This window comes from Alternaria metachromatica (assembly GCF_023757995.1).
Source record: "Alternaria metachromatica strain BMP 0045 chromosome Unknown scaffold_5, whole genome shotgun sequence".
In the NCBI taxonomy this organism is placed as follows: Eukaryota; Fungi; Ascomycota; class Dothideomycetes; order Pleosporales; family Pleosporaceae; genus Alternaria; species Alternaria metachromatica.
In genome coordinates, this window is record NW_026055496.1 from 478,953 (window position 1) to 501,203 (window position 22,251).

The following is a 22,251-nucleotide window of genomic DNA, read 5'->3' on the forward strand; positions in this document are numbered from 1 at the left end:
TTGATCCTGTCCTCCACCTCCACTTCAAGTCACTAACGCATCGTCGCTATGCCAGAGTACCACACCGTCTACTCTGAACGTGGCCGATTACGATATCTACCCGACCACTTAGACACCCCCAAGAAAACATATCGCGGCATCTTTGCTGGCCGCAATCGCAGACCGCACCGCATTCACATCGCACACGTCGGTCCTGATCCGACTTTATTCCGCAGCCAGAGGCGCCAGACGACTAGTCAGTCGTACTTCACAGAAAAGCTGGCGGCCCCACGCGACGGCGCTAAACGTTTCCTACGGTCGTTTATCGACACCCACTTTTCCACCAAGCCCGAAACTACAGACATACCTACCCCTCAATCGTCGACGACTCCTACTAGCAGCAACCGCAACTCGGTTGCCTCTGTTCCAGAACCACGCACCGCCGACATGCGGTCGCTCACGAGGAATTCTGGCAGCGGCGCAGTAGGCGCAATCGGAGGCACATTGGCTGCAGCAGGCATGCCGAGACCATCAGTCGCCGAGTCACATTGGTCTTCCGGTCGTGCATCTGCTAAGAGCATAATCTCCAATGTCAAGAGCCTGCCAGAAGAGAAGCCAGTGGCTTCAGGTGGTGGCGTCAGTGTGAACGTGCAACTCACAGAGCCGGTTCTGTTTCTACGGGGCTTCGAGCAAGCCGAGCACGCGGAGCGAAGTACAGCTATGCTCCGTGGAACACTGTGCTTAAAGATTTCGAAACCCGCGAAATTGAAGGCTGTGACGCTCAAGTTCAGAGGTAAAGCGACGACCAAGTGGCCAGAAGGTACGTTCGTTCATCGTTTTCCCCGTTCAAACTAACAGTAATTAGGCATTCCTCCAAAGAAGGTTGAATTCGAAGAGGTTGATACTCTGATGAGCCACACATGGCCATTCTTTAACTCCCAATTCCCCACTGCCGAGAACGGCACTGGTGCAGATCACGTGGAACTCTACAAGGGCTCTAACGGATTGACTGGATCGCCAAACAACTCTTCGCTGAATTTAACGACAAAAGAGGCCAAAAGACTATCGCTACAAGTCAACCAATCGCGAAGCTTCGGTAAGGGCGACACCCCTGGAGGCGGCCCCTCGGTAGCACAGAAGGGTTACAGGACCTTTAACCCCGGAGAGTACATGTACAACTTCGAGCTGCCTTTGGATAGCCACCTTCCCGAAACTATTGATGTCGACCTTGGTTCCGTAAAGTACGAGCTGGAAGCGACTGTAGAACGCGCTGGTGCCTTCCGCACAAACCTCATGGGAACAAAGGAAGTCACCCTGATCCGCGCGCCATCAGAGGGGTCACTAGAGCAGGTCGAGCCTATTGCGATCAGCCGCAGCTGGGAGGACCAATTACACTACGACATTGTCATCTCCGGCAAATCCTTCCCCCTCGGTGCTCAGGTTCCCATCGCTTTCAAGCTGACCCCACTGGCGAAAGTGCAATGTCATCGTATCAAAGTGTTTGTCACGGAGAATGTCGAGTACTTCTGTAACAACAAGCGAGTGCATCGAATGGAGCCTGTCCGGAAGGTGCAGCTGTTCGAGAAACGGGCGGATGGCCCACCGACCAGTACATTCCCCGGCAGTACGATGCGGATAGTGTCTGGAGGGGGTGTCCCCTATGACCAGCGGGCAGCCGCTTCTCGAGGCGAGGACGTGCAGGTACAAGATCCCACCAACCTACTGGGTGATCTTGGAGGAGATGCAAACATCGGGCCTACAGAGATGGAGTTCAATGTGCAACTGCCAAGCTGTCACAACCTCAAAGAGAAGGACAAGTCATCCAAGTTGCACTTCGACACCACGTACCAGAACATACAGGTGCACCATTGGATCAAGGTACGTCTAATCTTGGGTTTCATTGTCGTACACACTAACAATCGACTAGCTTGTCATGCGCCTTTCGAAACCGGACGCCACCGACCCGACTAAGAGAAGGCATTTCGAGATCTCGATCGATTCGCCCTTCCATATCCTTTCGTGTCAAGCTACGCAAGCCAACACAGCACTCCCAGCGTACTCGTCGCCCGAACCTGCCCTGAGCGGCACACGGGTACCCGAGTGCGGATGCCCCAATGCACCATCCCGGCGCAACTCACCGACCAGCTTTGTACCTACATTGAGCTCTTTGGGTCGCTCGAGAGGGAACTCGGACGCCGTACTACCAACACCATCACCAAACCTCACCCGCCCACAAGCAGCACATATCGGCGGGCCGAATGACTCCACGGTGCAAAGACCCATTCACCTCATGCGCGTACCCTCTTTCAACCCACCCGCATTTTCGGAAATAGAACCACCGCCTCCTCTGGAAACCCCACCTCCTCTATACGAAAGCATCGCATCGCCGACGAGTGGTCTGGCCGATTACTTCTCCCGTTTGTCTGATGCATACGACGATTCTGACAGCGACCCCGAGCGCAACGACCGAGCGCGCGTCGAGATCCCCCTGACGCCAGGAGGTCGCACCGCCAGGAGTATGGACGAGCGCCGAACTTGGTTGCCTGTCGGCCACTGAGCATCACCATGCTCCCATGACGTCATGTGTTACGTTCTCTTTCAAGTTCATGCATATACATTTTTACTTACATTTACGACGTTTCTCTTTTCGCTTTTAGGCGGTCTGTGCATTTATTGTCTGGGAGATATAGGGAATTCCCCCGGTACCACGGTGCATTCGGAAAATTCTGCAGCGCATTTTCGTTACTGTCGCATTGCTCGCTCTCGGGCTGTTTCGCGTGTTTGGGTCAAGGGTTCGCTGGGATGTTCCTTCGCTGGACCAGGCGCTTTGTTGTTTCATGGGCACAAGCTTCATGTTAGATGGGTGGCCCTTAGGTCCCCAACTTCGCGCTTTCACATTTCCCGTAATCATCATATCTAGTCGACCACATAGGTTGTAAATATCACGACGTACATATTATTCATATCCATGACCATTCACGATGTGCGTTCCTCTGAGCTTGGTTGTCGCGTGCAAGGGGTGTTGAAGAACATCAACTCGAACGTATCTTGAAGGGCTGTATCAACAGATGTATTGCTACATACGTCTATCAGACTGATGTACAGCGCAATAGGCAGTCAGGTCGCATGTCTCAAACATAGATCATACCGACATACTAGATCTATTCTCGTCTTCTACATAGCTAATCTCGCATACCTTGATTCAGCATCCATCATGGCCTTTCATTGCTACACAACAACCAACTCACACGTCACTAACGTCCATCTTTCACCCGTCATCCAACCGTGTTCCCCGTGCTAAGCGCCCGCGCAACGCCCATCATGTCAAGCATGGACACATCCATCAAACACGGGCCTTGCCTTGGGTTCCATGTTGCAAGGTCAGCCCGCCTACCGTATGCCAGGCTCACCATCTCTACATCCGCAACTATAACAACTGGGTTCTACCATCTGCTCCTTTAACATTTCAGGCACAGTCCTGGGAAGTTGCATTTAGTTGCCCGTTGCTGAAGTGACGTATGTGGAGATTGTGGAGTAGATAGTGGGAACAAGGAAAGGGGACTTCTTTTTCGGTGCATCTAGATGCGAAGCGCGTGTTGCTGTTGTATTGTTGTTTGTTGTTGTGTTTTTCGCAGTCCGTGAGTTCTTGGCTTTCTCGTATTTGGGTTGCTATCAACGGGGAATTCTGCACGACTACCCAACCTGCAGCCTCATTAATCTGCCCAAGTATGAATTCGCGATACCGCGACTTCTGTGCGCGGAAGCGCGTTTTCTGCCGTAGTTTAGGCTCCTGGATAGGGTGACCAGCGTTTGGTGTTCCTGCCGACCATTGTGTCGACGGCAGACTTGCCATGGTGAAACGCGGCTATCGGACCGTTTGGCGAGATTTTGACAGGTTTTGATGGGCAAGGATTGTTGCGGAGTAAAGTAGGTTGTGTGGAAGGAGGTTATGACGTCGATGGTCGTGGTCATGCTGGCTTTGGTGAGTAGATGGTAGATCGGACATTTGCATGGAGAAATCTAAGGGAACGAGATGGTGTTGAGAGCTACGGTTTCACCTGCATCCTTGCGTGATCGATCGATTAACGCTGGGGAGTTGAACGTGCCAAATTCGCGTGAACGGGACATTGCTAAGGTTAATGTTTTGCGCTGCGCTGGGGTTGCATCGCGTGTTGAAGGCTTATTCCCGGGGTGCGTGGTGTTGAGATCGTGACTTCCTTGTCGCTACTCGATCTACCCTTCAGTCCTTGTTCGCGTTCGAGCCTTGAAGGATATCTACCTTGAAACCATGGGGTAGAGTATCTCCAGCTTTGCGGATGTCCGATGACGTTGGTTCCGCGAGCATGCGAGGCAGTATACAAAAGCCCACCCTCCACCCTTCAGCACACAACCTACCTTCACCGCGAACTCCAGAGCGGAAATCTCTGCATAGCGGCTGTTCGTGGGGGCCCATGTGTTCTCACCGGACTACTTAGCGATAGTCAGTGGACTTCTACCGGCCAGGGCTCATGAATCGTATCATCGAGCCAACCATCGTTCGTCATGTTTGCTGACTGAAGTTCCGTTGGTCTGCCTAGGTGCAGAAAGGGTGCAGCACCCTGCATGCAAGAGCATCATGTGATAAGCATCGTGCAGGAGTCTTTGTCAGGTGGCCTCGCGCGCAGCATTACGACAGATGGAAGTGAAGAGGTCTTCCACGGAACCGCAGAGCGAGTGTGTCCAAGGCTGGGCACAGCAGTTGGGGCGGCTCGGAGCACGGCCTATCGGAGCGAAGTGCTCTCCGCCCCCAGCTTTGGGGAAAGAAGAAGCTGCGATGTTGACTGCCTCTCAACGCTTTTCGCGCTGGACGCACAGTGTAGAATAGTTCTTGAAAGAGCGGCAGTCTTCTCGCATGTTCGGCGAACGTTCGGCATGCAGGATTGAGCAACGGTGTGGCTGTTGAATCTCGGTGGCGTCCGATTAGGCGATGGCTATGCCGTCCTGGAGCCAACCAACGTCATTGCCAAGTACCAAGCGCTTTAGCATAGAAGAAGAGAGATAATCGTATTCTAATCTCTCCCTCTGCCGCTCATTCTCTGTAGAGCTGAAGAGTGCGACAACGACGACGCCCTGCGAGACGCGACTGGAGTGGCTTGATTGGAAACGCGCCTTTGTTTTTGCAATCTGCGCACGAGCATTGAGTGAGTGCTCAACTTTGGTTGCTACCCGACTACCACGCGCACCATCCAAGCTTTCGGATGCAGTTGCCGAGCAGCACTTGAACTCGTAAGCATTCGGCTTGGGTTTTCTTGTTCATCCCATAACATGACTAACTCGTCGCCAGCAGCCTTTTGACCATAGACCCTCGTTCGCCAAACACGGCTGTGAAGGACCGGCGTCTGGGCGGATCCCCATATACATGCATTCGGTCTCGCTACCATCTTTCTCTTCCTTTGGCCGACTCCCACGACAGCGCGGCCCCAGTGCCAACTTCCTCCCTACATAACCCGCTCTCGCCCGCGAGACCCTCGCTCGCCTATCCTCCAACCCATCGAGCGCGTCGAACCGTCTTCGCGCATACACATACACACTTCGTATAAGCCCGAGGGACAGTGAGGGGAACAAACCGTCGCAATGGCGTGGGACCATCTCTCCATCACCAAGCCGCATCTGGTTTACCTGATCCTTGGAGGCTTCACCAGTCTGTTCATGCTGTGTTCTTCCGTGATCAAAGAGCGTCTGTACATTGGTGAAGCCACGGTCGCGACCATCTGTGGTATCATATTCGGCCCACACGCCGCCAATCTGATAGACCCGTCGACTTGGGGCAATGTCGACTTGATCACTCTGGAGTTCTCGCGCATCGTCCTTGTCGTGCAATGTTTCGCCGTCGGTGTCGAGTTGCCTCGCGCGTACATGGAGAAACATTGGAAGTCTATCGTAGCACTACTGCTCCCCGTCATGACCTTTGGCTGGCTAGTGACTAGCCTGTTCATCTGGGGCTTGTTCAACTCCCACCTCAACTGGCTTGACAGTCTGTGCATTGCAGCTTGCGTTACCGCCACCGACCCTGTCTTGGCATCGTCCGTCGTTGGTAAAGGCAAGTTCGCCAAGCGAGTACCCAAGCATCTTCGAGACTTACTCTCCTGTGAATCTGGCTGCAACGATGGCATGGCTTTTCCCTTCGTGTACTTGGCCATTTACTTGCTCCACTACCGGCCAGACGCTAACCAGGTAGCCTTCCACTGGTTCTGCTACACTATCCTCTACGAGTGTGTCTTCGGTGCCTTTTACGGAGTCATGGTCGGATACATTGCGCGTCGCGCGATTCGATGGGCCCACGAGAAGGACCTTATCGATCGAGAGAGTTTCCTCGTCTTCTACTTCGTCCTGGCCTTGTTTTGCGCTGGTTCCGGTGCTCTGCTTGGTATGGACGATCTGCTTGTGGGCTTCGCCTGCGGTGTGGGTTTCTCCAACGACGGATGGTTCCTTGAAAAGACAGAAGAATCTCACGTCTCCAACGTTATTGATCTGCTGATCAACTTGGCCTTCTTCGTCTACTTCGGATCCATCATTCCCTGGCAACTGTTTAACGAGCCAAGCATTGGGCTTTCGCCATGGCGTTTGGTGGTGCTTGGTATACTGGTACTTTTCTTCCGCCGTATACCAGTCATGTTGGCACTCAAACCAGTCATTCCCGATATCAAGACCTGGCGCGAAGCTTCTTTCGCTGGTCATTTCGGACCCATTGGTGTCGGCGGTCTGTTTGTCGCAATCCTTGCAAGGGCCGAACTCGAGACCGATACCACGAGCCCGCTGGCCGAATTGCCAAAGCCAGGAGAGGAAGGATCCGACCACTTGAACATCATCGAGATGATATGGCCAATCACATGTTTCTTGGTCATTGTCAGTATCATTGTTCACGGAAGTTCCATCGCCGTCTTCACCCTTGGAAAGCGCATCAACACTTTGACAATTTCGATGTCCTATACTCAGGCCAACGAGAACGGACCCGGCTGGATGGACCGCCTTCCTCGTATTCAATCACGCTCCAGATCCTCCATGGCTCGCCGCCCCTCTGAATCGTCATTGGATGAAAAGTCGGAACTCGCAGCGGTGGGTTTCGGTAATAGCTTCCTGCGTCGTCAAAAGGAAGAAGACAGCAATTCTGTGAAGCCTACGAGCCGAGGAAGGCGTTGGGATGCTGGTCGAGGTCCAGGTGGACCAATTTCGCAGTCAGCTATTGCCCCCAGTAAACGCGACGAAGAGAAGGCGGAAGCGATACCCCCTGAGGAAGACACCGATACCTTTGCTGACACGATGGCTATCTCTAGCGACAGTTCGTCAAGCGAGAAAGGAAAGATGAAGAGGCGGATACCAGAGGAAGAGATCTACCAGGAGGGCCATGAAACCGTCTTTGAAGACAAAGAAGGGAACGTTCTCGGCGTAAGAGACAGTCATGGCGAGCACGGCATCGAGAGGCAAAGGCACGATAGTGAGAGGGCCCAAGAGCTCATGCGTCAAAAACATGTTCAGGGTGGCGTGTCACAAGATGAGCACGGCGGTGCCCTTGAAGAAGCACCTAGCCGGATTGAGAACGCCATTGAACACCCTCACAAAACCTGGCGCAATCGAATGCAAAGCTACACAGGCCATGGTCACAAGGACAAGGCTGCGGAACCCCCAAAGGCGGAGAAGTCGGCACAAAAGTCCGGAAAGCATGGCCCCGCTCTTGCTTACCAATATGGTAATACCATTATTGTCGAAGACGAGGATGGTGAGGTCTTGAAGAAGTATGACATTCCAGCTGCTCCGAAGAAAGGAAAGGATGGTCGTCCTGCAAACCCTCGCGGTCAGTCCATGGTGGAGACGTCAAGCCGTGCTGTACAGAGTCTGAAACGGATGGGGACTCACATGGGCGTGCCCGCGGGGCAACAAGCTGGAGCATCCGGCACTCAAGCCGCAAATAACAAAAAGAAGCAGAAGGCGGCGGAATTGGCGGCGAAAGAGCAGGAAGATGACGACCTACTTCGCTTCACCGTGACAGCTGGTGGTCGTCGCATGAGCAAGCTTGAGTTTATCCAGCAAATGTCGCAAATGAACCCCAAAGACAGGGCGAAGTTTGTGCAAGCTAGCGATGTTCCTGAAGCAGTCAAGGATGCTGCCCATCAGGACGCCAAAGATCACACTGCAGAACAGCGCCGTCGGGCAGCTTCCGTACAAGCGAACGTTCCCCCGGTTGTCGGTGAAGAGGGAGAGGCAGAACTTCACAAGATCGAGTCGCCAGCAGCCAGGGAGGAGGGTCACGCACGTGGCCCCGAAGGGTTGACGCTGGTGGACAGTAACGACGAGCATGTACCATTCCACTCTGTACGCCAGGATCTCGAGGACCGACCTAATGACCAGGGTGGCGAGACCGCGGCACAACGCCGACGTCGCCTAGCTGCAGAGAATATTCCGGCTGAAACTTCAGGCGGTTCCGCTATTCCACCATCACATGAGCCTGAAGAAGGGTTTGAAGGCGAAACAGCAGCGGAGCGAAGGCGTCGTCTGGGCGCTCTCGGTGTCGGCAAAGACGATACTCCCGAGTCTGACTCCGAAGATGAGGAGACTGGTGACCCAATGGAGACTGGCCGTGGTACACACTCACGTGCCGCTGAGCCTAGCCAAAAGACACTCTCACCTACGCCACGCACACCTGGTATTCGCTTCGCGGACCAGCCCAGAGTACCGACAAAAGACGAGCGTGCCGCTGAGGATGCGCGCGTAAAGGAGGAAGACCAGAAGGAGAAGGACGGGAAGAAGAAGAGTGGGCTCAGCAAGCTCATTGGACGAAAATAGGATGTTGATATTATCATATTTCTTTGGATCGAATGTTTAATTGGGGGGTTGATGGATTTGTGCTTGCATAGCGCCGCGGGGGTTTAGATGAGCTGTTCTAGACGACATAAATGAGCCGCGATGTTGATATGGAGTCGACGTATACATTCGTCTGAGAGACGTGGTATGTCTCGAAATAAAACGCATTTACCCTTGTAATTCCAGGACTAGAGGTCCTTCAAGAGCGCGTGTGTTGGAATATGATGTCACCAACCCAATGTCGTGCATCTGTGATATGTTTCTCCGTCGAGTTCTCACGCTTCATCACAGTCGCAGTTCAGGATAAATTATCACTAATCATCATGATAGGGCCCACAATGGTCGTATTCATTTTCGTTCAGACTCACGCGTGATGCGGGGCGCTGCCTGTAAGCGGCAGCAGCTGAAGTGGCTTGCTTCGGCGACCCAGGCCTAGATCTGGAAGAAATCTTATCAGATTGATAAGATGATCTGATTAGCGCTCGTGGACACCTTCATCGTACCACTCGCGATGCAGCGGCCACAACATCGTGCCTTGATGGTACATGTTCACGGATGCGACTCCGAGCTCGCTCTAGCCCTATACTCTCTTCGCGCGACTGCCTACTTCATTCGTACCAATCAAAAGCTGCATCCTCCGTCGTCTACAATCGTTTTGGCTAGCCAGTTGCCATGAGCAAAAGATGCAGAGCAGAACATGATGAGAAAATACTAGAGTGTGGTCAACGTACCGGGCCTCTTCTGTGCCGATGACGGAGACAGCTCCTACTCGGGTCCCGGCGAGATTTGACATATAGCGGTCATGGTTGTGCCTCAAACGAAGGGCACAGCTTTCCCTACTCCAAGCCTTCAAGTGCTCCAAGTCTGACCCAGACGACGTCGACATGGGTTCTATACAACAGCATGAGATTGCAACACTCAACAGCCTCGCGGCTCAAATCAGCGAGCTAGCTGCTAAGATGACGAAGCAGCTGGAGGCGGAGAATGTGACACCGATCACTCTTGAGGCCGACAGTCCGATCAAGTACGAGAAACTTCCTGGGGATGTCTTCATGACCCGACAACTCCTCGAGGATGCGTTGAAGGACATGTGGATTCTGAGCCAGGGACCAAGCGAGAGTGTGTTCAACTACGTACACATGGCCGTCCCAGACACGGCGTGCTTGAACATCCTGAACCAGTTCGACTTCTGGGGTGCAGTGCCGGTGGATGGCGAGGCGACGTTCGAAGAGATAGCGAGACACACCAAGCTACCTCTTGAGGTTGTGAGCCGTGTCATCGATCATGCGGTTACGATGCGTTTCTTCGCCAAAGATTCGCCTGCAGCAACCTCAGTCAAACACACTTCGCGATCTGCTGCACTGGCCAAGGACCCTGGCCTATCTGCGCTGGTGCAGACAGTGTTGGATGAAACGGGTCCACCTATGCTCTTGCTCCCTGAAGCTCTGCGTCGCTTTTCGCAAGGAAAGGCGGAACCTAGTAAAGATATTAAAGAGACCGCTTTCAGACTCTGTCACTCTGGCGGTGCGTGGGGTGACTATGATAACAGCTGGGACTTCATTGAGAACGATGGCGAAGGTGAAAAGAAGGGATGGCGGCAGAGGAACTTTGTCAAGTTCATGGCGTACATCAAGGACCTCTTCCACACCGAGAACATCATACTCAATGCTGTTGATTGGGAGGCTACCGGTGAAGCCACAGTTGTTGACGTGAGTATCTGCTGATCTCAGCCCTTCTCTGATACTAACGACAATTAGATCGCCGGCTCCGCAGGCCACGACGACGCCGTCCTCGCAGCCAAATTCCCCAAGCTCAAGATCGTCGTCGAAGATCTTCCAGAAGTCGCTCCCGTATTCGAAAAAGAATTCCCATCCGAGCTCAAATCGCGCGTCTCCTTCCGCACACACAACATGTTCGATCCGCAGCCCGTAGAAGCAGACATATACATCCTCAAATGGATCCTGCACGACTGGCCAGACGTCGAGTCAGTAAGGATACTGCAATCGCTACGCCCTGCACTCAAACCTGGTGCGCGCGTCATCTTCATCGACTACGTAGGCAAGCAGGGACCGAGCGAGGAGGAATTGCCGAGGAGTATACAGGGCTTTGGTACGGCTACTGATCTAAGGATGATGGCGTTATTCAATGCGAAGGAGAGGCCGGTAGAGGATTGGAAGGGTATCTTCAAGCGGGCCGACGAGAGGTTTGATGTGGTTAGAGTAGAAGCGGACCCACTGAGCTTCATGTGCGTGCTTGAAGCGGTTTGGCGCGGCTAGGAGTGATTGTTCAAGCCGTGTACTCTAGCGATTGTTTGGCGGTTACAGGGGAAGGCATTGTTTCTAGATAATGATATCGAACCCCACTCAGGTATAGATGTTAGGTGTCTCCGAATCGGTTCATGTCGTGTTCTTCGCTTTGAGTTCCGAGGTCAGCAATGGGCAAATTGGGAACACGAACCGCTTCGACCCCACTCTTGCATATCAACGCGCCGCAACCCGGAGTCAGCGAATTTCGTCGCGCACGCGCCATCATATATCAGAAATTTGCCAAAATTTCCATCCAGCAAGCACGACTTCGCTTTGAAGTATTCTCCCCGTAGCTCAGTTGGTTTAGAGCGTCTGACTGTAATATCTGCTGTTATCAGAAGGTCCCTTGTTCGACTCATGGTGGGGAGACAACTCTCTTTTTGCTCCATTTTTGTCCTTTCGTTTTGCTCCCACTAATTCGAGACGAAACATCCTCTGAAACATGTAATCTATGTGGGAAGCCCGCGGTGTCTGTAGCTCCGATGTAGCGACGGTTGCGGACAAGGCATCCTGTACCATTGCTGCAAGACGTCTTCTTGGGTGTCGGCAGACCTGACGCTTTGCAGGCAACTTTGCCACACCTGTGTTTTTAACATCTCTAGCAACCGTCAGATAAATCGTTGCGATAGAGGTATTCCCGGCGATAGTGGGGATTCCTAATTGCAAGGCTCGAGGCTGGCCAAATGGCTGGTGCTTTTGCTGGCCTTCCCGCTTAACCATCAGCATCGACATCACGAAAGGACCCCTTCCAATTCCACGAAAGACGGTATGACTCAACTAGAGGTTCACGAGATATTCGTTAGGATACCAGTGTGTTGGATATATAGATGCTCGCCAAAGGTAAGTCCGGCGAGGTCATTCCGGTCCGACTAGTCCTCCAGCAAGTCTACTACATCGTCGGTTCTATTGATCTCTGTCGGTATATTCGTCCTACTTGCTTGCTATGGCATCTCCGCTCTCTACCGTCGCCTTCTGCATATCTTTCCTCGTTGGTGTGCAAGTTGCACGGGCGCAAACTCCGAAACTCCTGTCAATACGTATCAAGCATATCGACACCGCGGGTTCATTCATTCCTCTTATCTCAATAGGAGTCGGTACGCCGCCGCAGTCGATAACAGCAGTCTTGGATACGGGAAGCAGCGATCTCATCATTCCAAGGACTGGCAGTCGTATCTGTCAGGACCAACAGCAACAATGCTCCGGCACTCCTTTCGTCACTGGCTCATTCAACACGGACGAAGATAGCAGCCTTAGAGACGTTGGTATCGAGCTAAACACCGATTTCGCTAATGGTGCTGCGTTCCGAGGGCGATTCATTTCTACCGCATTGACATTTGGGAAGCAGACAATATCTAATGCGCAGCTGGGAGTTATCGAACAAGGTTCCCTACCAGCCGACACTCCACTGTTCCCCATCTTAGGTATCGGACCTGTTGAAAATGAAGTCGTCCGGCCGACTTATCAGAACGCGCCCGCCAAACTCAAAGATACTGGTGCGACCGCCGCCAATGTATATGGTGTCTACATGAATGACTTCCGTGAGTCGCGGCATCTACTTTACCATGTAATCCACTGACAAAAGTCTCGACAGGTAGCCCAGAAGGCTCCATTGTGTTTGGCGGCGTTGACACGGCTAAGTTCCAAGGTCAGCTCCAAGATGCAGGTTCGTTCTTGCTGAACAATAATGGAGTCGCATCGAAATTTGTAATCAACTGGAGCTCCATGCAGCTAGTGGGCGGCGACTCATCTCTCTCCGGCTCCAATGTCGACCTGGCACCACGAGGCGGTCTACCCCCAGTGTTAATCGATACCGGAAACCCAGCACTGAACATTCCCTCGGCCTCACTCCGCGCTATAGCTATGGCTGTAGGTACGACCTTCGATGAGCAGGCGGGTCAGCTGGGTAGTGTGTCATGCGATCTAGGCTCTCGCGGAGAGAGCCTTTCATTCGGTTTCAACAATAACCGAGCGAAAGTCAGTACTCCTTTGGCTGCAATGCTGGTACGTGACTCGTCCTCACGCGGAACGCGGTGCTATCTACCGATGTTTCCTTCGGATGGAGACGATTTCGCGAGCCTGGGTGCCCCATTCATGCAAGGGGCGTACATTGTCTTCGACCTGGACCAGAAGAGGATGTTGATGGCAGAGGCGAAGATAAATGCCACTGGCTCGAATCTACAAACTTTATAAGTATCGAGGTAGCTTGTGTGAAAAATAATACCGAACACATGTTGTGTTTCTGTAACAGCTCGTGTCGCATTTTTCGTGCAAAGAAGTATACATGACTCTGTTAAGCAATCATTTTTGAAGATTCTCTGATGTGTATGCAGCAAGATGCGACACGAATTCTGGCCAGCCTTTATGAAGGTCAAATGCGGATACCCGCGGACATTGTTAATGTACATCATAGAAGTTGCTGGTATCTGGAAATGTCGAGATGAGTAATAACCTCGTCGTGAAGCTGTTCTTCAACCGTGACAGTTAGAAAGCCACGTTTGGAGCTTGCCAACTGCCCCTTCGCCCAGCTGCTGAGAGCAAGCAGGCGATTCCACGTGCATGAACATACTCGATAATTTCGGGAAATTGGTGCCGCAAGTAGGACAACAGAAGACAAGAGTGCTACCACCTTGCTCACGGAATATTCGCAGCAAGTCGATGCCCTGCTTGATGGCCTCTCGATCTTCCTTGTGCATGAAGAATTTGCCTCCTTGGAAGCATCTCGCGGTGGTGAGCGCCAAGTCGTACGCGTCTATACCGGAAGAACAGGCACCAGATTCAAGGTGGATGATCATTCCTCCGTAGGTGGTGAAATTGCGTGTGCAAGCGAGGCACTCGTAGGCAGGTTTACGATGCGTCAGCTCGTGCTGTAATACGCAATCAGCCTTGGTTGCGTATCAACAGCTGGCACCGACTTACATGTATTAGGTTCGAGGATGTGTCGAAGTGCCGCTCGCATATCTTGCAGACATTGAATGCTTCAACATGCTTCTGAAAAAGCCAAGCAGTTTCCCAGATTCCATCGCACCCGTCACAGACGTAAGCACATTTACGTTTGCGGCAATGATGCTTCAGCTCTGTCCAGTTGGAAAACTGGTGATCACATTTCTGACAGAAGTTGTGTGTGATCTGTTCGTGTGATCGCAACTCTTCCAATGAAAGAAATACAGAGTCGCATTGGTGACACCCGACCCGTAGGCTTGACAGAACTTGTTAGCTCGCATTGTGGTATATTTGATGTCGGAACAGAAACTTTCATACCTAACGTAACCCGAAAGCATGTACGTCTGACGATACATGCCAGGCAGGTGCGACGATAGCCCTAGGAAGGACATTGCTCCCTCATCCGGCAACCAAGCAACGAACGCGACGTTGCCGGTCAGAAAGTAAACCCGTGAAAGCAACGTCAGCAATACCGACACACTCTACAAAAGCAGGTCTTTGGTGTCGCTTCGGGATGTAATGAAACGCGTGTGCAGTGACAGCGAGAGCAGCACATTCACAGGTGCAACTACCACGGTGCGGAGCAGAACACCGCGTTGCAGCGATGAGCTCCATCAGGGCTCGAGTGCGAAGACCACGAACAGGCCCGTGGAGTGCTCCTATCTGCCCGCGCCTCCGCACTTGGGCAGTCCGGAAGCCGCAATTTGCTCTAGACCCAGTTCAGCTAGCATCAATCATCCCTTCCGGATTGCTCAAGGACTCCCTGCTTCAGTCTGTAAACCCTCCATCACGCAATCGTGGTAACCAGAAACCCGTTAGCACAACATTCGTGGACGAAGAGAACTTATTCCTAACGTTATCGCGATGGTGTGAGTAATCGAGTTTGACGTAACGAAGTTCGGACCGTCGCCGAGGAACCGGCCGTTGTGGCCTGTGCAAGCCGTATAATCAGCAAATCTCGACGAAGATACAGGCGATTGTGAAGAAAGAAAAGTCTAGCCTGGAAATATGATGACTCTAAGCTGCGGTTGTTTGTATAAGTGAAGTGTGGTCTCCTCTTCTCTGATTTCAATCTCTCATGGTCAATCACTCTTGGTCTCTTTCAGCTCCAACCCTTCAGTCAAACATCATCAGGATGTCAACACCATGCGCGATACAACGTGAGGCTCGTATAAGACCAGGCGAAACATGCCGAAGCAAGGAACAATTCGCAGATGCTCAAGTGCTGCCCAAGTGGCTGATACCTGCCGACCGTCGGGGCTGGCGACGCGTTGTCCAGAATTTCACTCCGTCATGGGTACGAGAACCTCTCCGCAATTTCAGCGGAATACGGAACTGACCAATCCCTAGTTCGCTGTCACGATGGGTACAGGCATCGTCGCGATCTTGCTCAATGCCTTCTCTGAGCTCTACCCTCGTTACCATGGCTCACTGAGAACCCTCAGTATCGCGTTTTTCGCTCTCAACGTTCTCATATTCTCCAGCATACTCTTGATATCCATCCTGAGATACGCACTGTACCCCGCCACATGGACACTAATGCTCCGGCATCCGGTGCAATCGCTCTTTCTCGGCACGATACCCATGGGATTTGCCACCATTGTCAACATGTTCGCTGCTGTTTGCGTACCAGCTTGGGGTGGCTCGACACCGTATGTTGTATGGGGCATGTGGTGGTTCGACGTTGTACTAAGCGTTGCCTGTTGCCTCTGGCTACCTTTCCAAATGTGAGTTGATACATGCTTGCTTTCGATCGTAACAGTCTGGCACTGTGTTTTCAAGGTGACAAAACGAAGTAACATCGCCAGCTAACATACCAACAGGATGACGAAACACCATAATCGCCATGAGACGATGACAGCAGCCTGGCTCCTACCAATCGTAGCATGTATCGTTGCAGCAGCTTCCGGTGGCGTTGTCGCGTCAGTGCTACCTGAGCCAAACGACGCCCTCATCACCATAGTCACCAGCTATGTGCTGTGGGGTATGGGCGTTCCACTAGCACTCGTGGTTATGGTGATGTACTTCCACCGTCTCGCCATCCATAATCTCCCATCTCAGGAAGTAATCGTCAGTGTCTTCCTGCCTCTCGGGCCTATGGGACAGGGCGGATACGCCGCTTTGAAACTCGGAATCCAAGCTTCAAAGACCTTTCCAGAGACGAACACGTTGCACCCAATGGCCGGCGAAGTTCTCTACGTACTAGGCTGGATGACTGCTATCACGCTATGGGGGTTTGGCTTGGTATGGCTATTCTTCGCAGTCGCGTCAATCAGTCGGAGCAAGTTCCCTTTCAATATGGGCTGGTGGGGATTTACCTTTCCCATTGGCGTCTTCACGATGTCGACCATTACTATTGGCCAAGAACTGCCATCCGCGTTCTTCAGAGTTCTAGGTACGGTACTTGGTGTCAGCGTCATACTTCTGTGGCTACTAGTCGCTGTCGGTACTGTGAAGAACATGGTGTATGGCAATATGTTCCAAGCACCATGCTTGCGCGAGATGGAGAAGAAAGCATGTGCAGCGTCTGCTGGAATGCAACAGCAGGACGTGTGAAGATGTCTAGTGCAAGAAGTCAGTATATCCTAATACATATCTATGAGGCCAGGGATCATAAAGCAGCCAGCAGCCTGAAAGACTAGAACATGCAGGCGAACCATGGACAATCTGAAAACATCCAGAAGTATTGCGATGTGAAACAGCAAGGGCTCTTTCCTTATATGTGTGCCAGAGAGTAACTGCCATAGCTACCCATGGTACGCATAGGATTTGGCAAGCGTTGGACGGGTACCAGGACTGCTATGGTCTACGTGTACCTGACGGACATGTAGGTTTACTTATCGCGCGCACTGACGAAGGACCGATATGGAGACTTTCTTGGCGTTTTGGTGGCGCGAATGAGGCTGCAGCAGGCTCCAGTCGGACGCGTAACAACGCCAGTCTCACCCTGGAGATGCGGAAAGTAGCACAAAGCGGGCCTGATTGGCCCGCATGGAGCCTTTCCGAGGGAGGCGGGAAGCAATTGACGGTGAAAGGGACACAGTGTTTCCAGTAGGCCGGCTTGTCTAAGCGTTTCCAGCAACTTCCAATGTTGCGGCGGCGGAAGGAGCACGGACCCTAAGGCAACATCAAGCTAGCTCGAGCAGTGAGATCACCGACACTGTTCAAGCTCCAACTTACTTAAACCACCACGCCCCAAACACCAAAGACCCATCACCTCCATCTTACCCCCCACCCCACCCGCAACCCATTACACCGCGCTGCAAATCCCGGCGTCCCTCTTTGCACCGGAAAAGTACAGTCGCAGCATTCCATAGAGACACATCAGCAAGATGTCCGCTGAACCAGACCACTCCAAGCCGAAGGTGGATCTTTCCAAGTACGTGCATTGCCACCAGCCGCCTGTCTGCAACCGCGACTAACAAGACTCCAGGAACCCCGATGGCGCTGAGCCCAAGGATGTAGGCACTGCCAAACACCCATCTGAGACCGCCTTTACTGATCCGCCACAGAACGACGAGACCGCAACTGCCATCCTCAAGAAGAAGAAGAAGCCAAACTCGCTGATGTAAGTACGCCACGAAGCGACACAAAGAAGCCATACTGACTTCGCAGTGTCACCGACGCCGTCAACGATGACAACTCGATTATCGCCCTCTCAAACAACACCATGGAGACGCTCCAGCTCTTCCGTGGTGACACAGTCCTCGTCAAGGGCAAGAAGCGGAAGGACACTGTTCTTATCGTGCTTGCCGACGACGACCTCGACGATGGCTCTGCGCGGATAAACCGTGTCGTTCGCCACAACCTGCGTGTCAAGCACGGCGATGTTATCACCATCCACCCGTGCCCTGACATCAAATACGTGCGTAGCTACATCTTTGAGATGCTGATCCAAAGCTAACTCCATTGCAGGCCAAGCGCATTGCAGTTCTTCCCATCGCCGACACCGTCGAGGGTATCACTGGTTCGCTGTTCGACGTTTTCCTCGCCCCATACTTCCGCGAAGCCTACCGACCGGTTCGTCAAGGCGACACATTCACAGCCCGCGGCGGTATGCGACAAGTGGAGTTCAAGGTCGTCGAGGTCGACCCACCAGAGTTCGGTATCGTCGCACAAGATACGGTCATCCACTGCGAGGGCGAGCCCATCCAGCGCGAGGACGAGGAGGGTAACCTCAACGAGGTTGGCTACGACGACATTGGTGGCTGCCGAAAGCAGATGGCGCAGATCCGAGAGTTGGTCGAGTTGCCACTGAGGCATCCTCAGCTCTTCAAGTCCATCGGTATCAAGCCTCCGCGTGGTATCCTGATGTACGGTCCTCCCGGTACCGGTAAGACATTGATGGCTCGTGCTGTCGCCAACGAGACTGGTGCGTTCTTCTTTCTGATCAACGGTCCCGAGATCATGTCCAAGATGGCCGGAGAGTCAGAGTCAAATCTGCGCAAGGCGTTCGAGGAGGCCGAGAAGAACTCCCCCGCGATCATCTTCATCGATGAAATCGACTCCATCGCGCCCAAGCGTGAGAAGACCAACGGTGAAGTCGAGCGCCGTGTCGTCTCGCAACTGCTCACCCTCATGGACGGCATGAAGGCTCGCTCCAACGTTGTTGTTATGGCCGCCACCAACCGACCCAACTCTATCGACCCCGCCCTTCGCCGTTTCGGACGTTTCGACCGTGAAGTCGATATCGGTATTCCCGACCCTACCGGCCGTCTCGAGATCATGCAGATCCACACCAAGAACATGAAGCTCGGTGACGATGTCGACCTACAAACAATCGCTGCTGAGACTCACGGTTACGTTGGTTCTGATTTGGCTTCGCTCTGCTCTGAGGCTGCCATGCAGCAGATTCGTGAGAAGATGGACCTCATCGATCTCGACGAGGACACCATCGACGCCGAGGTTCTGGACTCACTGGGCGTGACCATGGAGAACTTCCGTTTCGCTCTTGGCGTATCCAACCCATCAGCCCTTCGTGAGGTCGCCGTTGTCGAGGTTCCCAACGTCCGGTGGGAGGACATTGGTGGTCTGGAGGAAGTCAAGCGCGAGCTCATTGAGTCCGTGCAGTACCCAGTCGACCACCCCGACAAGTTCCTCAAGTTCGGCATGTCTCCATCGCGAGGTGTACTGTTCTACGGTCCTCCTGGTACTGGTAAGACGCTTCTTGCCAAGGCTGTTGCCAACGAGTGCGCGGCCAACTTCATCTCCATCAAGGGTCCCGAGCTGCTCTCCATGTGGTTCGGTGAGTCTGAGAGCAACATCCGTGACATCTTCGACAAGGCGCGTGCCGCCGCACCTTGCGTCGTCTTCCTGGACGAGTTGGACTCTATCGCCAAGTCGCGCGGTGGATCTCAAGGAGATGCTGGTGGTGCATCCGACCGTGTCGTCAACCAGCTTCTTACCGAGATGGACGGTATGACATCGAAGAAGAACGTCTTCGTTATCGGTGCCACCAACCGACCGGAACAGCTCGACAATGCTCTGTGCCGTCCTGGTCGTCTTGACACTCTCGTCTACGTTCCTCTGCCCGACCTGGCGTCGCGTGCCAGCATCATCAAGGCTCAGCTTCGCAAGACCCCTGTCGCCGAGGATGTCAACATCGACTTCATCGCCCAGAACACCCACGGATTCTCCGGTGCCGATCTTGGATTCGTCACCCAGCGTGCGGTCAAGCTCGCCATTAAGCAGTCTATTGCGATTGACATCGAGCGTCGCAAGGCTCGCGAGGCTGCTGGTGAGGATGTCGACATGGAGGTAGACGAGGAGGACCCAGTACCTGTGCTGACCAAGGCTCACTTCGAGGAGGCCATGCGCTCCGCTCGTCGCTCCGTCACCGATGTTGAGATCCGCCGGTACGAGGCCTTTGCACAGTCAATGAAGAACTCTGGTGGATCAAGCTTCTTCCGCTTCCCCGACGCTGAGAACGCAGCGGGTGGCGGTGAGCAGAACACTTTCGGCGCTGGTGGTGAGGACGAGGACCTGTACAACTAGACAGTTGCAGGATCATGACGGATGGGTTTCCCTTTTTCATCATCACACGGCATGAGGGGCGATTGACGTCTCATAGATAGATGGAGGCGCGCGTAATTGCTAGCGCTTTGACAGGATATCAGTAGTATCTTTCACGAACCAATGGCCTCAATGAGATTGCATGTTATCAATGAACTTTTGCTGCGCCTACTATGTCCTTGTATTGATCTGTGTTACTACCTCTGACCTGACTCCCTTTTCCATCACCGTGCACTTTTTACACCAATCATCCATACTCAACGAACGGCCGAGCCTCCAACATGGTTGATTCAACGCTGTCCATTTGGCGCAGCGGTCATGAGGCAAGGTTTCATGGGCACAGGCGAGGTCTTTGATCACCCGAGACAGCGGCCGGAACCCATCGGTGCCGTTGAACGATGTCGCCCGCCCCACATTGCAACGGTGTCGGCTGTGCGCTCGATAGTATCGTTCGTTAAGGCCTTTGCTTTGAAGACTTCCCCTTCAACTACACTGACTCGGGCGACACGAGCCTGCATTTTGCTGTGGCATGGACGGTGGACTCTTTCTCAGATTGCAGGAGGGGCGATCACTTGTCGTCTTCGTATGTGATGTCGCACACCTTCTCCAACTCCTTCATGACTGTCTTTGCACCGGCGTCGATTGCCGATTTAGGAATCTTCAAGTTGACTTCCTCTCCATTTTCTCCATCCCCATTCGTCGTTCCGTTGGTACCGTTTACGCCATTGGATTGATCCTCCAAACCACGTGTTTGCTCTCTGATCTTCTGCATCGCCAGATTCCGGGCTTCCTCGCAGGTAGTAGCCTGGCCCGAGCGGAACAGATCGGTAATGTAGGCTCTTAGATCGTCTTTGAACCCAGAGGCCCGCAGGGATTCGTCTAGGGTGGATTCAATATTGCGGATGCCATCGCCAGAAAGAAGGGCCGAGTAAATGTTGTTCCGCAGGTCTTGGGAGATGCCGGACTGGGCCTGAGTCGTAGTTACATTGATGGATTGAGACATTGTTCCGAGCTCGTGAGTCGTCAGGTGTGAGATTGTGGTGCAAAAGGAAAAAAGGAGGAGGTTCGTCTAAAGTTGTCAATACCGGGCGAGCTACCTTATAGCGAAGTAGTGGGTGATCCTGTTCGCGTAGACGACGGGGAGCTGGGCGCACGTGGGATTGTGCTCTGAAGCTCGGAGGTAGCCAGATGTCGTAATATGGGATGCAGCGTCTTAAACGACTGGCCGGGGTAGCCGTATTCGGGCAGATGCCGGCAGAGATGGCCCTAGTTCAACGTTGGCGGTGAAGATCGTTAGACGCATGTGCGTGGTTTACCGGGTGCCGTTGCGGGCTCGTGATGCGAACGATAACTTGCAAGATTGCACTTGCCGGATCCGAAAGCGAGCAGGTGCAGCGTGGGCGATGGGGGGAGAGGAGGGGAGATGCCGGCAGCGGCGCCGCGAGAGGGGGCGGCTAGGAGCCTGAAGCAAGAGGGTTCATGTGCAAAGCCGCCCGACGTGGATGGGCAGGCGGTGGTGAGAGCTGCGTGTTTGGTACCTGCATCCTTTATCGCAATATTGGCTCCCAGCTGGTATGGGAAGCTCGGACCCAGAGGGCTCTATCCCGCTTTGGCTTGGGTGGCCCTGCTAGCCGCCTGTCGACGGTATTGGTATTGGCATCCAGAAGCAGGCGAGCCAGTCTACTAAGGCGTCGTGAGCAGAGCGCTCCTCCTCCTGCTGTGCACTGCCTCGTCGTCTCGCTGCTCTCCATAGTCATCCTGGCCGCCTTCTTTCTACCTCAGGCAAAGGCATAGGGCGACTGCAGGGACCATCGCAGCCCCCGAGGATACGCGCTTCCCCATCAGGCGTCGACGACAAAGCGCTTAGGGACCGGCACGCCTGGCCGCCTGCGAAGACCTTCACCCTCCCCGCCCTGCCCTCTTGCGTGCCACGGCTAGCAGTGTATCTGAGACTGCGCCCAGGATAGCCCGACCTGCTCCCGCTGGAGACGAAACACGCCGGCTCAATCTCGCTTCGTCTCAGACAGGGTGCCCTATCGACGACACTGGACCGCCCGGCCTGCGCGACATCGCCATCGATAACACAGACGTCGTCCCCTCGACGAGCAAGCTGCGAGGGCTTGGCAGCATCACCTCCCTCCGCCCTCTGCCAACCCTGCGACTCCCGACGAGGCCG

General features: G+C 53.5%; 6 protein-coding genes and 1 non-coding gene across 7 annotated transcripts; 6 read left to right on the top strand and 1 right to left on the bottom strand.

The window, feature by feature from the left end:
* Positions 1-426: 426 nt before the first annotated feature.
* Positions 427-2,536, top strand: J4E83_003096 (uncharacterized protein; the record flags this gene model as incomplete). Its single annotated transcript, XM_049330036.1, has 3 exons — positions 427-799; positions 845-1,857; positions 1,907-2,536. The coding sequence occupies 3 exons, from the start codon at positions 427-429 to the stop codon at positions 2,534-2,536; spliced, it is 2,016 nt and encodes a 671-aa protein (XP_049190532.1).
* A 3,056-nt stretch (positions 2,537-5,592) lies between these two features.
* On the top strand, positions 5,593-8,799 carry J4E83_003097 (uncharacterized protein; the record flags this gene model as incomplete). Its single annotated transcript, XM_049330037.1, has 1 exon — positions 5,593-8,799. One exon carries the CDS (start codon positions 5,593-5,595, stop codon positions 8,797-8,799), a length of 3,207 nt encoding a protein of 1,068 aa, XP_049190533.1.
* A 902-nt stretch (positions 8,800-9,701) lies between these two features.
* On the top strand, positions 9,702-11,093 carry J4E83_003098 (uncharacterized protein; the record flags this gene model as incomplete). The annotated part of the gene is made up of 2 exons (XM_049330038.1): positions 9,702-10,526; positions 10,575-11,093. 2 exons carry the CDS (start codon positions 9,702-9,704, stop codon positions 11,091-11,093), a joined length of 1,344 nt encoding a protein of 447 aa, XP_049190534.1.
* A 313-nt stretch (positions 11,094-11,406) lies between these two features.
* On the top strand, positions 11,407-11,492 carry J4E83_003099. Its single transcript has one exon. It is a non-coding gene; the product is annotated as a tRNA-Tyr (tRNA).
* Positions 11,493-15,917: 4,425 nt separating this feature from the next.
* J4E83_003100 (uncharacterized protein) lies at positions 15,918-16,619 on the top strand (the record flags this gene model as incomplete). The annotated part of the gene is made up of 1 exon (XM_049330039.1): positions 15,918-16,619. One exon carries the CDS (start codon positions 15,918-15,920, stop codon positions 16,617-16,619), a length of 702 nt encoding a protein of 233 aa, XP_049190535.1.
* Positions 16,620-17,395: 776 nt separating this feature from the next.
* Positions 17,396-20,057, top strand: CDC48 (AAA ATPase cdc48; the record flags this gene model as incomplete). The annotated part of the gene is made up of 5 exons (XM_049330040.1): positions 17,396-17,442; positions 17,497-17,524; positions 17,576-17,631; positions 17,679-17,928; positions 17,979-20,057. The coding sequence occupies 5 exons, from the start codon at positions 17,396-17,398 to the stop codon at positions 20,055-20,057; spliced, it is 2,460 nt and encodes an 819-aa protein (XP_049190536.1).
* Positions 20,058-20,643: 586 nt separating this feature from the next.
* Positions 20,644-21,078, bottom strand: J4E83_003102 (uncharacterized protein; the record flags this gene model as incomplete). The annotated part of the gene is made up of 1 exon (XM_049330041.1): positions 20,644-21,078. One exon carries the CDS (start codon positions 21,076-21,078, stop codon positions 20,644-20,646), a length of 435 nt encoding a protein of 144 aa, XP_049190537.1.
* Positions 21,079-22,251: the final 1,173 nt, after the last annotated feature.